At 50.0% G+C, this 17,032-nt stretch overlaps 1 protein-coding gene across 14 annotated transcripts in view; it reads right to left on the bottom strand.

The window, feature by feature from the left end:
• Positions 1–17,032, bottom strand: part of LOC116852389 (protein scalloped) — a 200,663-nt gene that overhangs the window by 107,587 nt on the left and 76,044 nt on the right. For 5 of the 14 annotated variants that reach the window (XM_032832743.1, XM_032832725.1, XM_032832735.1 and 2 more), the window contains exon 2: positions 4,467–4,547. The exons of 8 other annotated variants lie outside the window; for them this stretch is intronic. In XM_032832743.1, coding sequence (XP_032688634.1) covers positions 4,467–4,503 — 37 coding nt within the window. In that variant the 5' untranslated portion in view covers positions 4,504–4,547. Of the gene's footprint in view, positions 1–4,466; positions 4,548–17,032 lie in introns of those variants that run through there. One more of the 14 variants, XM_032832799.1, reaches the window with a different exon arrangement.

Below are 17,032 nucleotides of genomic sequence, written 5' to 3'. Positions count from 1 at the left end.
TCCCCTCCATTCGCGCTCCGCTGAAAGATCTACGATGACGAGGACGAAAACGCTTCGTCAGTGTGGAGAATAAACTAGTAGCGTCATTCGCCACATGTCGTCTTTTACACGACTTTCTGTGCAAGATAAATAAAGTTACAATAATCGAGTTTCACGAAAGTAACATCATTGTCGTCAGCGAGCCGCGAGAGTCGGCGCATTGTTTGCTATAATTGGCCGTAGTTATGCAAGAATGATCCAACTCGTACGGAGTACATTTTGAGAAAAATAAAAATGAAAACGTTTTTACAATATTGATATATGATTTAAAAAGTATAAATAGCGAAGGTACTTTTTTTCTTTTTCGCACTTGTCCAAGAAGCATGGCTAATGTTCTCCTCTTCGATGCTATTCATTGACAAGCTTGACCCTTAAAAAAACGAGTAAAAAAATATATATAATAAAATCATAATTTCGTGGGCTGAATCATTCTTGCAATCGAAGACACAGCGTGTCCCGCGCTGCAACTGCTGTTTGGTAGTCCGTGATGTCGTAACAACGAGGAGGAGGAGAAGCGGCGTTTTCAACAACCCCGATCCTCTCTCGACGGCGATAAAAAGGGACATCGCACTTCGCGCAACTCGCACCGCGGTTAAGTAACGATTTATTCGCGATTCCTGAAGTTCGCCGCGTCGTCGGCAAGGGACAGATGGGGAAGAAAAACACAGGAGGGTAAAGGAAGAGGAGGTGGAGGAGGAGGAGGAGGAGGAGAAGGAGGAAGAGGGACAACAACCGCGCGTATGTCGCAATGTCCCTTAACGACTGACGGCTGCCGGAGAACCGGTCGACCTCGATACACCTCGGCCCGGCTCTCCTCTGTACGTATTACACACAGCGTGATATACGTATTCCCGATACATATGCATCGTGCACGAGCTGGATTTTGCACAATCGTCCGTGCCGCCACCGCCGCAGCCGCCGCTGTCGGCGTCGTCATCGTCGTCGTCGTGTACCAAGTTAAAACTGTACCGTGGAAAATCGGTTTTGCCGTGCCTCGTTTAAACAGAGAGAATCCCACGTTTTTACGCGACTCCCGCCGCGCCTCGGCGCAATAATACCCTGCTGCTATTGTGGCGTGTCCCGTTCCTATTCCGTTTTATCTGCGCGTCGCATTCACCGGTTGCATTAAAAATTGCGTCCCCGACGATCTCACGAGGATCTGCGGTCAAACCCGCTTCATCGACGTCGGTGATCGGTTCGCGTGGTAAAACGCGCGAATTAATGCCAAATTTTTTAAAACCCTTTGGCGAAGAGAGTGTAAGATTTTCTTGACATTTTTACAGGAGAACAATTCATTTTGGATGGGGACCTCAAGATTCGGAAAAGTTGATTCAAACAGCGAGGCAGAGAGAAGAAAATATTTGAAAATTTATTTGTGGGTCATAAAATTTATCTCTACAGAAGTAAATTTTATTTCACAAAAATAAATTTTATATTTCACAGATAAATTTTAAATATTCTTTCTCGTAGTATATATATATTTCTGAAAACGTAGGAATAACCTGCCAATAAGATATTTAAAGGACACAGTAAATTTCATTTGGAAACAGTGAATTTTTTAAACAACGTATTTCCCAAAATGGCGGATTCTCCTAAAAGCAGCAAATATGAGTAGAAAAGTCAATTGTTGCAGAATGTCGATCTATTTCCCAGTTAAACATGTAATGTTTGCTCCTAGAATAACGTTTAATTCCCTCCACGTGCGTACAGGGAATAATTCAGCAATTTTTCAAGTGTCAGAGACGCAAAATCCTCTCGTTTTTAATCCGAGCCTGCTCCGATCGTCGGATTATTACGCTATTACGTTTTTGCGTACACGACCGTGCGTATTATGTAAACGCACAATGCGACACGGCCCAGTGGTGTAAAGTGCACGTCGATACGTTCGGCGGATCAATTTACCTGTTCCGAGTGTTTCACAACGAGGCTTATCGTGTCGTTGTCGAGGCGAGCGAGCGAGCGAGCGGGCGAGCGAGCGAACGAACGAACGGGCGCACGTGAGTACGGCAAATCCGACGGCCATTAGGGCCATTAGAATCTTGTTTAGTTGCGTCAGAATTCGCGGATCTATCGCACAGGTCCACGCGCGGTGACATTTGTCCGCCGCGTTTCATTATCGTTGTATAGACGTTTTTCCACTTGGCGAATCTGCGCGTAGGTGCTCCCGCGGGTTAATTAATTTCTTCGATCGCACGGGGCAATGCATTTCGTAATCTTCGCGAAACCCGTAACCGCGAAAAAATATTTCTCGCTTCGTTATCACGTTGCGACACGAATAGGGTTCAGGTTTAGACATTTTTGCGCAACGCTTCAGAACGTCCGCGTGAACCAACGGCACCTTACCGATCCGTTTAACCGAGAATCTTTATCCGCGAAGATTTGTGCGCGACTCGCTCGCTCAAAAGTCTTCAAAGAGAAAATCGACCCGACCTTTCCCGGGACTCGCGAACTGAACGAAACTCTACGTCTCATGAGTGTACCATTTTTGTCCAAGGTGCGATTCTCTCGCTCGCAACGCGACCGTTCATGGATTAGCGCACGTTGTTTTACGGTAATCGCGGCGGACGGTGAGAGAGGAGAACGGTACACGTTCGTCTATTTAGTCGAATGGTTCAACCCCAATTACCTCCTGGAGCGTGTCGCGGCCGACAATATCGCCGGTCCTCTCTGACGTAAACCGCAAAGAGCTTGGGCGATTAGCAAAGAGCAACGCGGCGGCGGCGGCGGCGGCGACGGTGGCAATATCTCGCTCGTGAAAGTAACCGGGCCACGCGTTTATATTTTTCAATGCAACTGCACGCGCGCTCGGCCGAGCCGAGTTTATGATTTTGCTTAATTAATGGTCTCCTCGTCGCGTTACCGCCCTCCCACCCTCTCCCCTCCCCCCCGCCGCCTATTCCTGACCCCTCGCCGCTTCCAGTGGCGGCGGCGGCGGTGGCGGCGGCCATTAGCCCGCACGGATTGCGCAATTTCGGGAAATTGCGAAGTAATTCGCGGTTGCGGCCACTCTCGACGCAGAGGCAGCGGCGCCGGCGGAACGAGAGGACAGCGAGAGGCGCACAGAGAAAAGGACTCGTGGATTCTACGAAAGGACGGCTGACTCGCGATGACGACTGATTCGTTGCTGGTCGCCGCCCGTCGCGCGATTCGTCGCGATCAATTCGCCGAAGAGACGATGCACAAAGAGGCGGCAAATTATATTGCATCGCGGTTGAGACGAGTGATTCCGCGAACCTGTCTCATCTCAATTCGAGCAACGGGCTCTCTGCAACAGGCCTGTGCGCTCGTCGGATGCTCGGGACTGTGTTAGAATCTCCCCGAGAATCGGAATTTTAGCCCTACTTTCGGCCGGAACTTTTCAACATCTGTATATATACGGAAGGACCAGGTGTGTATGTCTAGCATACATCAAAACTGAAATTCTACTTGACGCCTCTAAATGGCGGGAAACGCACAAAGTGCCATCATTAGGTTCCAAGGAGGACCGGCAAAGTTGATAGGTTAAATAGAATTACGAGAGATTAATGTAAGATGCTTCGTATAAAAATAGGCATTCGACGTGTGGCCGAGAGTAGAATCAAAATTTCGACTCGCATCTCTCTCTCTCTCTCTCTCTCTCTCTCTTTAAGTCTCTCTGTATCTCCGTGCAAGTCTTATCACGAGTATCGATATCGCAGCGCGGTAATAACGAAGCACGAGGGAAATCTCTTCTTCAATAAGATATCTTGCGCTTCACGCGTATGCAAGGGAATGATGAACGTTATCCCGCTCGCAACTGTAAGAGGCCGATACTAAAATTAGCGCGCACTCGTTCGACTTGATCACGCGACACGTGCAACTTTGAAGAAAAAATAAGAAAAAAAAAGGAGAAAAAGGGAGGCGAAGAAAGAGCCTGGAGGAAAAAAGAAAGGGAAGAGAGAGAGGAAGGGAAGAGAGAGAGAGAGAGAGAGAGAGAGAGAGAGAGAGAGAGAGAGAGAGAGAAAAGAACGTCTCCTGTGCAATGCATCGTAAAGCGTTCTCTCGTGACGCAAGGCAAGATTTTCTTCTTATTATCCGCACAACGCCGACAATAATTCCGGATTGTTGTCTACCGTCGCGGGCGATTCGTTTCACCCTTCACTGTTTATAATTAACGTTACCACTACTACTTAGTCTAGATTGCGTTAAATCTAACCACCACCATCACCACCACCACCACATCCATCGTCCGTGTTCCGCGTTTGAGTGAGTATAATCGAATACGAAAGGTGGAAAGACAGAGTAGAGTATAGTAGAGAGAGACAGACAGATAGGCAGAGAAATAGAGAGAAAGAAAGAGAGAGAGAGAGAAAGAAAGAAAGGTTCTTATCCCGAAAAAGGAAGGCCCGATTTCACTTCGAGCGGGCCGCTCGAGGAGAAAAAATAAAAAAAAGAAATGTCTACGATACCGATGCTATTCTGAGTACTGAGTTCCCAGTCTTTCATGAGGATTTCTCGGGCAGGTCAGGATGACGGCGACGTGGGTGCACCTATAATGCAGACAGTGATCGTACATATAGACTAGCGTTAAACATCGCATTACATCGATTGTCGAATGTTCGTTAAAGTATAATGCTACGGTGCTCTATCTAAATTAAAAAAGAAAAAAAAAAGGGGGAAGAACATCCACAGTGCGCTCGTGAGAGCGCGATGCCGGCCAAGAGCGCTTGGAGTCGCTGCAAAAGTCGTCATTTCGCACGCACGCACACACACACGCACGCACGCACGCATCACGATTATTCACGTATTTCGTCGCGTTGCGCGATTCTGACGCGACTTTCGCGATGCATTCGTCCTGTTGGACGTTTTATTGCCCGCCGTCGATTACGTATGTCGTGTACGATATCGCGTTGTAAACTACAAATTCAAATCTGTGCGAAACGGTCTCGCGTGATTACCGACGCGTTAAACGGACAAATATTACGGCAAAAAGGAAAAGCGCGGGGGTTTCTCCTTCTCCTTGTCTCGCTCGCGTATGAGCATGATTTACGATCGAAAATCCGCCGGAGCGAATCGCGATAATTACGTCCGAGTCTTTTTTTTTTTTTCTTTGCCTCGCGAAAAAAGACCGGACGTCCTGACTTTCACACGCGCGCGCGCGCGGTGAAATCGGCGCGTTACAAGTCGCGAGCTCGCGATTCTCGCTCGCGGTTACGCTCACCAGCGTCTTCGGAAAGCGTGGAGAGCAACGACTGCGAGACACAACACACACCACCGGCTAGTACACCTGCGCGGCACGGTGAACGTGTGCACCTTCGAATTACGTCAGAACGACACGCGCGCGATGAACGTTTAATTAGGAAGATTGATCGATTACGCACACACGTGCGCGAACTGAGGAAAAAATGTCTGGTATTTGTAACTGTAATCACACAGAAAAGTAATTGCTGTAAAATATGGTCAAGAGCAAATTATGTTTTTATTAAATTCTACTATAACTATAACGTCAGTGATAATAATCTTATATGCACGTCCCAATGCAAGCGCTTTACTACAAAAGATACGTTTGGGGCCAATAATTAAATAGTGGCCTTGATTATAATTTATGGTAATTCTTTCTCGGTATAATTACAGTTACAAATACCAAACATTTTTCTCTCAGCGCGTATGCAGGGTCATCGGGGACTTGTGGAAACGGACTTGGACGCGTAAATCAATTTTCAGCTTCGCAAATTCACGGCACGCGGTGGCAAATAGACCCTTGCAAAATTCGCTCGAAGATTCTGAAATAGACCAATCCCGAAGTTGGCTCGAAATGTTACGTTCGCTGACGCGCGTCAGCAACGAGAACGAGATATCGGTGGCACCCCCGCACGAGAACGGAATAATATATATCGCAAATGTTGCTCATAACGAGAAGTAGTACTTCATTTTTGGTGTTTTTTCGCTCAAATCGAAATAACTCGAATTTGCGCTTGATTGATCTGTGCAATTTTCTATTGTCTCTTTCTCTCTCTTTTTTTTCTATTTTTACTTCGCAAATGCGGCCTATTCCGGGACAAACAGCATGTGGGGTAATTCGTCGCTTTGACGAATTTTTCGGAAAATATTCAGCTCGCAGTAATAGCGCACAAACGCGTCAGATTGTTGCAATTTCAGCTGCGCTCGCTCGAGAATGGGCGCACGACAAATAGTGGATTTTTTCCTATACCCCACCCATAATATACTTCTCCCTGTCTCTCTCTCTCTCTCTCTCTCTCTCTTTCTCTCTCTCTCTGTGCATGCGACATCGGAAATATTCCCAAATCAGAAGCATTCCACGGATGCGTCAGTTTTCGTTTATTTCGGAAGCGGCGTTTATTGCTTTTGCTGCGTGCGTAGGTGTCTAATACGCCGGCGAGTATGCAGCTGCATCGAGCGATACTGTGCCGTTTATAAATAAACACGCAGCAAATACGGGAGGTTTCGTAGTTAGTAACGAGGCTTAATTCCGCGCGATTCGCATCGCGCATCGATTTCTGATTCCGCGCGAGTCGAACGTTAACGGCGATAACCCCACCTCTCCTGTGCCCCCATCCGGGGAGGGGGGGGAGGAAGAGGGGACGGAAAAACGCGCGGAACGAACGCAGGCTCGCCGGGCGTTTCCCGGACGATGTGGACTCGTTGTTAACGTATATCTGGACACGGCTCACCGCAACACGGCGTTGAGGTAGTTTATTTGCAACGGGCGAGCTACTACACGCAGGAGGAAGCAACAATAGACGAGAGAGAGAGAGAGAAACGGGGAGGAGAGACGCTGGAGGGAGAAGAAAAAAGTAGCAGAGTGCCGAGTAGAGCCCCGCCGCCGCAAGAGCGCCGAAAAGTTTATTTGTTTCGTGCCTACGGCGTAACTCGGGCGCCTTTTTGCGCCCTTTGCACCCTTTCGAAAGCCACGCTGCTGCCGGCATTTATGCGCGCGCGAATATTTCCGCGTCAAAGGACGCGACAAGGCGGGCGCGCGGTGGCGTCGGCTCAACGAAAATCCGACAACAGACCGATCGATCGATCGGCGACGGGACAACCACCGCTGATTGACGTTATTATGTATCTGTCTCGTGCATAGCGAAATTGCGTAGCACGGGCGCGCGCGATTGATCCCCACTATAAATCGGGCGCCAGGTCCGCCCGAACTAATTAAAAAGTGGCGATTTTGGTTCGTCACTTTGACGAAATCGTCTCTTTGTGTGTTCCGAAGCTTTACGGGAATTCACTTTCTCGATGCATAACGTGAGACGTTCTGACGCACAGTGGACGTCAAACGAAAATTCATATTTCAAGAAGGCCTATTAGAAGTCTTCAAATTTGAAACAATTCCGATGTTTTTTTTTTAATGAAAACTGATGAAATTTTGAGAATAATTTCGTTGAGTCAAATTTTTGTCTCTTTTTCTAGAAATCGGGCAAAAAAAGATACAAACAACATTTCTAAATCTAACTTTCTTATGTCTAATTTAGAAGAAGGGAGCAAAATTACAAAAAACTGACTCGACAAAATTGGTCTAAATTTCATTAGTTCTTATTAAAAAGAGGGAAAAAATCGGTTCAAGTTTTAAAGCTGTAGCCATATTTGAGACAGAAAATTTCACTTGACCTTAGTGTGCGATAGGAGAACGGGGTCGGCTCGGAGAGCACGTGGCGGAAAGAAACGCGTACTTTTCGACCACCCGCGTCTCCATCCTTCTCTCGTTATCACACGCGCCGCACGAAAAATGATAGAATTACCGGCGGCTCTTCTCTTCCAACTCCTCCTTCTGCACACCCCCTTTCGCGCAACTTCTCGCTCCCGTTCCGAAAGTGGAACAACATTTCGCGGCATGCGCCAACAGCGGTGTGTGCAGGTGTAGTCTTTTTTTTCGTTTTTTCAAACTACCGACTCTGAAAAATCCACAACGAGGCGAGTCGCCGGCGCGCATAAAGCGGATCCCCGCGAAAGAATGCGAGGTCCCGAGGAGAACGCTCCTCTCTCCATGCGGAAAGGAATCTCGAGGGTGAAGCCCGCCGTAGGCATCATCCGACATCGGGAACGACGCCCGCGGCATCAGGAAGCTAAGTGCACCTGCATATTCGTGCATACGTGCACGCACGCACGCGAGGTTCCTTAAACCGTATAATCCCGGGAATGTATTGGGTCAACAAAGAAGGGCTGCGGGAAGAACAGGCGGACGGAGGGAGGGAAGGAGGAAAAGAGAGAGAGAGAGAGAGAGAGAGAGCCCGTGTAAACTATCGCGTGAGGGATTTTGAGGCTATGTTCGTGTGCGTGTTTGCGCTTATCGCGCGCGTTTGATTCCGAAAGAGGCCAGGTAGGTTAATGAAGGTATCGCGTCGTGATATTACGTCTCTCACGCCGATTCGCGGCGAAAAATCCTAGGCGATTTGCGTTATTCGCAATGCTGCTGCTGCTGCTGCTGCTCGTGCCGACATACTCGATAATTCGAGCCTTCGCTCGTCTTGCTATCTTTGACGTACTACCACCGTGTCGTATCACACAGAATCGCGACGGCGCGCAATTGGCGTGTATAAATTGCGCTATTTAAAAATTCCGCCGCGGTGCCGTGTGCGACGAAGACGCGCCGAGCGGGGAGAAATCGCTTAATATTAAAACGATCGATGTCGCGTCGTCAGAAATAGATATGTCGCGCGTGCTGCGACTCGCCCAAAATTGGCATTTCCAATTAAATATCGACGAACAAAGCGCTCATGAGAGACGCGGAGTATCTCGGCGAGAGAGAGAGAGAGAGAGAGAGAGAGAGAGAGAGAGAGAAAACGAAGAGTTTAATTGAAATCATCTGGAAGGCATATGAGGGAAAAGGCAAGGCAGGAGAGCGACGAGAAAACTGTACGCAGAAAAACGCATACTGCGTTCAACGTTGGTTGTTCCCTAAGTTCGTATTTCCGCAAGTCCACCATACGAATTCATCACAAGTATCGGATTTATTCAAAGTACGTTTCGGGATCCCAGCAAGCTCAGCATTTCAATCAGGAATACTGAATTGAAAGAAATATTCGATTTGCTTGTTACATCAACCGGCCTTTTTTTTCAAGAAAGTTGTATGATATTCTTGGAAAGAGAGAATGAGTTCTTTTTCTGAATACGTGACAACGAGCTTTTCACGAATTCGCGATGAGTATATTGTAAGACTGTTATCAAAAAAGTATTTTTTATTAAAATTAACTATTTGCTTAAGAAAAGAAGAAAAATGAACCAAAGTAACTGCCTTCCTTGTTGGCAGTAGAATGTTTTTCTGTGTACAGAAACTCACAGAGAAGGACATCCCCCATCTCCCATGTTTCGCGAGAATGACGGTCTTTTTTTTCACGCGCACGCTAAGAAGACATGCCTGCAAATTCACTAGTGTGATTGATATTTGCGAAATAGATATCTGATAAATAAATTTTTAAGCATTTTTCAAACGGCTTTCAGTCTCGTTTGGCAGCTGCTGTTGCCGCTCGCTACCGAACTCGCGCGTCGATCCGAAATTGCGAAGCGAACCAAGTAACGCGCGCGGCTCAGGATCTCGCAATCGCCATTAGCCGGCTACACGTTTACACACCTGTATCAGGCTTGTATAACGGAGCGACGCGGACATTCATTATAGAGTACGGGCTACCTCGAGTATACTCGCAAACTACCAAGGTAGGAGTCAAGAAGCGTTCCGTGACTTAAGCACGACCTCCATTAGCCTTTCTCGATCAGACCGCTAATTAGTCGGCATCGGCGAGTAAGTTACGGCAGCATCCTCCGCATCCGCGCCTCCGCTGGCGCTTCTTCATCTTGCCGATGTCTCTTGGCGACTCTATCCCGAATATTAAAAACTTCAGTCAGCGCTTCTCTCTCTTTCTCGTGCTCTGAGGCTCGGACGAGCCCGGGGAAGACGGATGAGACGAAGTTCGCGAGAGGGAGCCGTTGGATTTACACAGCGAATAATAAATTTACCGCTCGTTCACGTGGGCGAGAAACCGAAGATTTCCACGCGGAAGGCGGAAGAAACCGCGCGAGCACATGCGCCGCTTCCGTATAAATCTCGGCGTTGTCGCGTTCTTGCGTCGCGCGGCGTCCTTATATCATCAGCTTACACTCGTTATAAGAATTTGCTCCCGTTTGTATCCGCAGTAACACAGTGCACACGTCTACTTTTAGGACGATTAATCATTTCCTTCTTATTAAGGACGGATCGCTTCGCTGTCGGATCGTTTCGCTCGCGAGACAAGAAGGAAGGTTTTGTGTGCGCGTCCGCTGGAACAACAACGATCAATCGCCATTCCGTTCTCGGCGAATAAACCGTTAATCGTTTGACGTAACGGCGGCTCGATTCCGCGGCCGGATTTCAGGTGGGCCGGTATCGCGAACAGCGTGGAATGGCGGAGAGCAATGGATAACCAGCGCGCAATTAACACAGCAGAAGCCTCCGCTTGATTTTACACGAGCCGCCCGCGGTAACCACCCCGTCGTCCACCTCCTCTTCATCACGATAATCCACCCTCTCTCTCTCTCTCTCTTTCTCTCGCCCCTTCCGTTCCTCCCGCCGCGGCCCGGGCTCGCCCGGGTAACGCGGACGGGAAGCGCGCATTTAATTTGCAAATGCAGATTGCTTTCCATTTTAATATAAATTGTTCGAAACAAAGGCAGTAATTATGCCGTGCTCCCGCGCTTTCAAAATGGCGGGCCGCGCTCGTTACCGTCTCGCACCCTCCTGCCCCTCCCTCCTACCATCATCTCCTCCACTACCCCTTGTCCGAATTCTCTCCTCGCGTTCTCCTCTCCATAAGGGATATTATACCTGTCGAGTGTGCGAAAGAGAGGAAGAGAGAGAGAGAGAGAGAGAGAGAGAGAGAGAGAGAGGGAGAGAAGAGGAGAGAACGAAATGAAGCGGAGAGCCGATCGCGGTTCGAAGAATGCGAGAACGAGCGAATGTGTGTAAACGAGATTTCCGAGGTTGCACGATACAAACGAGACGAAACCGAGTGGAGGGCGCACACATGTGAGCACACGTGAAATCGTCCTTCCGCGGAAATGTCGACGAGCATCTCCTCTTTACGAACCGAAAAATATCAGTGGTATATCAGCTGTATTTTTGTAAGGAATTTTTTTACCAATATTGTAATTAATATCATCTCTCTCTCGCGGCAAATACTATAGAGATATTGAATTAAAAGGTTTTCATTCTTCGCGCGGATGTAAATGCAGCGAGAGACCGATCGAACGTGTATCCATAAAATTTGAAGAATACACATCCGCAACGCCCAGGCTGAAAATCGAGGGAAACGACACTTTTCCAATACGCTAATAAAATCCTTCCTAAATGTTTTTTTTTTCGTCGCGAATTATACAGCACAAGCAGACGTTCTTATTTTATACGCATCCCGCGTATTGTATTTCGGACGTGGGTGAAAAAAAAAGAGGCAAAAATAGATAAAACGAATGAGGAGAAAATGGTTCGCTTTACTAATTAAAATTCGCCCCGGTGAATTCGCACATTTCAGGAATGAAATTGTTCGGCGGGATTCGCGCATAACGAGAAAGTTAAGAACCGCCGCTTCATCGAATACGCGAGAGTTCGGAATTTTCGGGCGAAATAATAATTCGGTCAAATGGCGTTTCGCGAACAAACGGCCAGCTGGCTGTATGGCTGGCTGGCTAGTTGGCTGACCGGCTGGCTAGCTAGTTGGCCGACCGTCCCATTAAAACGCTCCGAGCGATTCGGGCCGCTTTGACGAACCTCACCGCCGCCACCCCCGCCGATCGCGGGGTGAATGGCGGGAGGGAGGTGGTGTAGTCGAATGCCCGCGGGCGGTCGGCGCGGCAAAATTTTCGCTTTGCTCGCTGGCGCATGACGCAAAACGGGCGTACACGGTCGCTCATACAGAGGGCAAACGAGCGCGGCCGTGCGCGCGGGATCTTGTCGTTTGCATCTCGGCCGGGCCTGACGCAGATAATAACGTAATTTAGCCGTGTGCATTCGGCGGGTCTGGACGACTGCGCGCGATCGCGCGCGAGAGCCGCTCTTTCTCTCCCCTTCCCTTCCTCTGTACGCATCGATGCTTTATTCGCCGCGATTTGACCGCGATTCGCGTCTAGGGACGATCGGACAAAAGCGCGATCAGATATCGAGGCCGCGATCGTCAGGTGGGTGACTCCTCCACCGTCGAGTAGTACTCGGCGCGAGCATTCAGTCACGATTCTTTCGGATTAACGCTTAGTCGCGTTCGACAAACGACGACTGTCTCGACGCAAGCAAGATGGCGCACGTAGTGGCTGCTTGAGATTCCATCTTATGCATAATAACAAGATGCATTCACACTACTTTCTTCCTTCTTTTTGCCGCATAGCATAGTTTCAATATGGATTTGACTAAAAGAGGACATTAAGCCGCGTGCCTTCGTTTGCCGTGCGTGTGTCCTGCGCGACGACGAAAGGGTTAGTCGCAATCCGCCCCCGGTATCGCGAACGGTACGCGTGGAATCGTCGCAACGCCATACCGACGACATACCGCGAGTCACAACGCCAGAGTCGACAAGACGCCGATGGCAGCCGAGGACGAGGACGAGTCGTCGTCGGGCAGCATGAAGAACCGTGGAAACGCGTTCGCGAGCGCGAAGCTTTACGCGGGGATGGAGCGCGGCAGCACCGTGAAACGGGCACTGCAGTGAATTTGGCCGCGGGATGCGAGATCTCGCCGGCTCGCGAACGATGCGCAGCAACGTTCTCGGCTGCATCGAGTTGAGAGTATTCTATCCGCTCCATCTGTCTCGCCCTCTCTTCCCCCCTCGTCCTCTGCTTCTCTATCTTCCCAATTCGGGCATATATAGGGATGGAGCGAGATGGATAGCGATAGCATTGTGTCGAGGAGCGAGCGAGAGAGAAGGCGACTGAAGCAGCGAGAGAGAAGGCGACAGAGGGAGTGAGAGAGAGAGAGAGAGAGAGAGAGAGAGAGAGAGAGAGAGAGAGGGAGTACCAGCCGAATTCCTAGCATACCGCGGGGCCAACTGGTTAGCGAGCGATTTACGATATTGTAAACCGATGCGACGGCGGCTGCCGTGCCCACCGCCGAACCTCAATCTAATAGTGGCGACTCTAACCTCCGATGCCAAAGGCACGTCGTCTCCCGTGACTCTCCAGGCCTGGCGGCGACTTGTCGCGTGCGCTTTCCGCCTTATCCGTGGCTCCTGCATCCCCGTGTGATCGCCTCTTCGCGCTAGCCCGTTCCGATCTTACTCGACCGAGAATCCGACTGGTCTTCGACAGAGCAAGCGGATAAAAATCGGCGAATTCGACTGTGCGGAGCGCCGGCTCGAGTCGCCCGAAGTTGGTAATTCACGCGGCAAATGATGGAAACGTTCAAACTGGTCGCGGTCGCGCGGACGCCGAGCCCGCGCAAATGATGATGCGCACGAATCAACACGCGTGGACGTACGTCGAATTCGCATAATATCATCGGGATATAGCCCCCGACATCGACGTTCGCAGAAGTCAATATCAAATCGCCGGTTCGCGTGACTGCCGACCGACTTTCGCATTACGGCGTAATGTTCGGCTGATGTACCATAATGATCGAGAGGTAGAGCGTACCAAATGACGAGCGGTGAATCCCGGTTGTTGGCATTACGCGGAGGTGTAGCAACCAGAAGAGGGGACACGACAAGCCCCTTCTACAATGGCCGTAACAGTACAGTCTGCAACGTTTAACTGATGGTCGTGGGGAATTTTATAGTCGAAATTACGCTATAGGATTTTGCAATAGGTCGGCATTTCTCTGCAGTAATTCGCTATCCTTTCATGTCATATGTCCTACTTACATTTCAGGAACTGAAATGTCCTACCGAAACATTTGCTAAGTTTCTAGCAAAATTTACTATGTTCCTTAGCAAAACAGACTTTACTAGCAAGATATTCCTGGACTATTACAAAAACACAATTGAAGTCAATTTCGTTAAGGATCAACAGATTACCGAGTGGACGAGATTATTTTGCGGACGTGTGCGTTGATGCAAATATTTGCGCAAGTTTTTTTTATGAAAGTAATTAATTCTTGAGCACTGAATACCTCGGACACACGTATATCTTTTTATACCGTTGGCAGTTGGAAGCTAAATACTGTGTATGTGTGTTTTTGACGAAAAATCGCTCGAATAAGCATCCCCTTTGTGGACGGGGGTTTGATGCGCGAAAACGATTCGTCCTTTGTCGCCCGGCAGCGACTATATTTCTGCATGTTATTTCGTCACCGAACCCTCTGTCCCGGAAGTGCTGTAAAGCGGCTCTTTCTCGCGTCACTATGAATAAAGATTAAAGTATCATTCGATACAGCCCGATCAAAGTGTCATTCGATACAGATAGAGGGACAATCGTCCGCTTCGATCTCGATATTCAGAAATGTCATTTAGACATTTGGGATCGCTAAACGCGGATCCATGTGGGTGGAGGAGGAGGAGGAGGAGGAGGAGGGCGCAACCACTCTTCGTGCGGACACGCGATTTAATTCTACGAAATCTCCCTCGCTGCCATCATCTAATATGTCAAAAATGTGTTCGCGGAGAGTGCCAGGCGCAACGGGCTCGGCCGACCGCGGCGAATAATTAGAGATGGCGAGTGTGGAAGCGGAGTAAGAGCGAGATGGAATGGCAGAACGCGCGGAGGAAAAGGAAGAACGACGATGAGTTGCGGGGGCGGGAGAGAACCGCGAGGAACACGCGCGTGATAGAGAAAGAGATGAGAGAAAGAGCGAGAGCGAGAGAGAAGGGAGAGGGGAGGAGAGGAGGAAGATCGCGCACGGTAATCTAGTTGCAAACATAGCTCGGGGTTGGAGCTCGAGTAGCCATGCGGAATAATGATATGTAATCGCGAAACTCCTGCGGGATCGCGCGCCTGCGTGTGCGTGGCACATGCGTGTGTGTGTGTGTGTGTATGTGTGTGTGTGTGTGTGTGTGTTGCGCGAGATCCGGGAGTCGTTACGGAACAACCGAAACACGCGCGCGTGCATTACGCGCGCCGCAATAACCAACCTCGGATACACGGACAGCGGCGACGACGGCGGCGGCGGTAGCAGCAGCCGGTGACGTCTAACTTTCGTGTTAATTGTAACTCGCGCGTTGTGTGGAGAGCGCAGCGCGAGCGCGATTCCGCGCTCATCGCCGTCGAGAATCGCACGCGCGCTTTAATGATTATTCCCGAGATGAACAACAATGCATCTCCGGCGCGTGCAGATGAGGGGGAGGAGGCAGACAGGACAATGGGTGGAAAAACTGGGGCAGCGCGCGATTTTTCGAGGAGGGGAGGCGGGTGGTTGTGGCGAAAGCGGGACGCGCGATTTGGATCAAGGTTCGCGCGCGCGCGCGAACTCCATTCTGAGACTTTGAATCTACAATCTCGAGATGTATGCATGCGTTCTCGCGTGCGATATTGGGATGCGTCGCGCGCGCGCCCGATCGTCGTAAGAATAGCCGGTGGTGTAGGACGCGCGGACACCCGTCGTCGACGAGTGCAACGACTCCGCGGACGCGGAGGAGTTCACTCGCGCGAGCCGGGGAGCGTGTGTACGAAATTGCGCGCCGCTCGCAAGACCCGTTCGTTTAACGTCCGTAGAGAAATTAGATTCGTGATTAACAAACTAGACACGCGAGGGAGAACGTCGAGGGACCGTGGGGGAGAGGGAGACGGCGAGAGAGCGCGGCAAAATTCCGCTCGGCGAAAAGCCAAACCCACAGACAACGCGCACGCCGGCCGGCCGGCCGACCGGCCGACCCCAGAAGAGCGGATTTCCAGCGCGAGAACGCCGAAACAACTATTAACGGCGCGTACACCGCATTCATGGCGTACGTGTTGCGTTGCGTTGCACGCTGGAAAATTTCCCCGCCGCAGCATCCCCTGTGTTTTGTCGTCGCTTTGGCGCCGCGAATTTCACTTTGCTGCCCTGCACGGCTATTATACGTTCCGCTTCGTGTTTCGATACGCATCACCTTTCCGTCCGGCCGCCGCTCGCCGCCGTTCTCCCTTCTTTCCCGATCAGGACGATTCGCGTGCAGTCGCATTTCTGCGGTGGACAGCGAACCGTCCCGGCGGTGCGTCGCGTAAATACGACCGTGATTACTTTTAATTCCCTCTATTCGGTCGCCCTTCTCCCACCTTCGCGCCCCGCACGTTCGTCCTCCTATTCAATTCTCTCTCTCTCTCTTTCTCACCTCTCTTCCTTCCTCCCCTTTCACATCCCTATCTCGCTGTATCCGTCTGACCGCTGGTTAATCACGTGCATCAACCGATGAATCCGTGTTCACCGTCCACGTATGTATGCCGTCAGATTCGGCCGTCTCGGATCGCTTTTACGACGACGCTCTCAATTTTTGCGCACTGTTCACGTCGGGAAAGAAAAATTCTAACTTTTCAACGTATATTCGAGCATACAAAAAAATATTCTGCTGGTTTACGTAAAATATCTGAATGTCACGGTAAAAATTTTGTCGCTGTTTTCGGTATCTGCCAAAGAACTGTATGTGGTGCGTAGAATTTGTCGCATCTTGCCTATCGCAGTCAATTTTTGCAAACAGTATAATTCGTATTTTGCGTCAACCTTCTCCGCGTCTGCCAGCGACAACTGCGAGGTCGCGCGCAATCCGAGTATCGTTCGAGTATTCACGGGAACGCATCGTCGCGTACCGGCAATGAACTTTCGTGAATTTACGACGACGCATCGGGCCCGATAATTAAGGCCGGGAAGGACGGCCGGGAAGCACACGACGACGACGACGACGGCGACGTTGTCTCGTAGCTTGGCGTTGCGCCAAGGAAAAGGAGACGCGCGCCAGGAACACGTGCGTGAAGCCGCGCGCTGGTCGTGAATCACGCGCTCGAATCGGTTTCACGGGCCGAAATTCGCGAGAAGACGCGTTCCCGTGATGCAGAACTGTCGCGCAACGCGCCGTGACGAACCGCGATCGACCTCACTTCGCTTCCTGAAATAAGCTTTTGGTTTCAAAAGAGAGTTAAGACCTCTCATACTGAGAGA

The sequence above is a fragment of the Odontomachus brunneus genome, unplaced genomic scaffold (genome assembly GCF_010583005.1).
Source record: "Odontomachus brunneus isolate Ranch 3 - 2012 unplaced genomic scaffold, Obru_v1 Obru_scaffold_006, whole genome shotgun sequence".
Taxonomy (NCBI): Eukaryota; Metazoa; Arthropoda; class Insecta; order Hymenoptera; family Formicidae; genus Odontomachus; species Odontomachus brunneus.
This window is presented reverse-complemented; position numbering and strand designations above follow the sequence as displayed.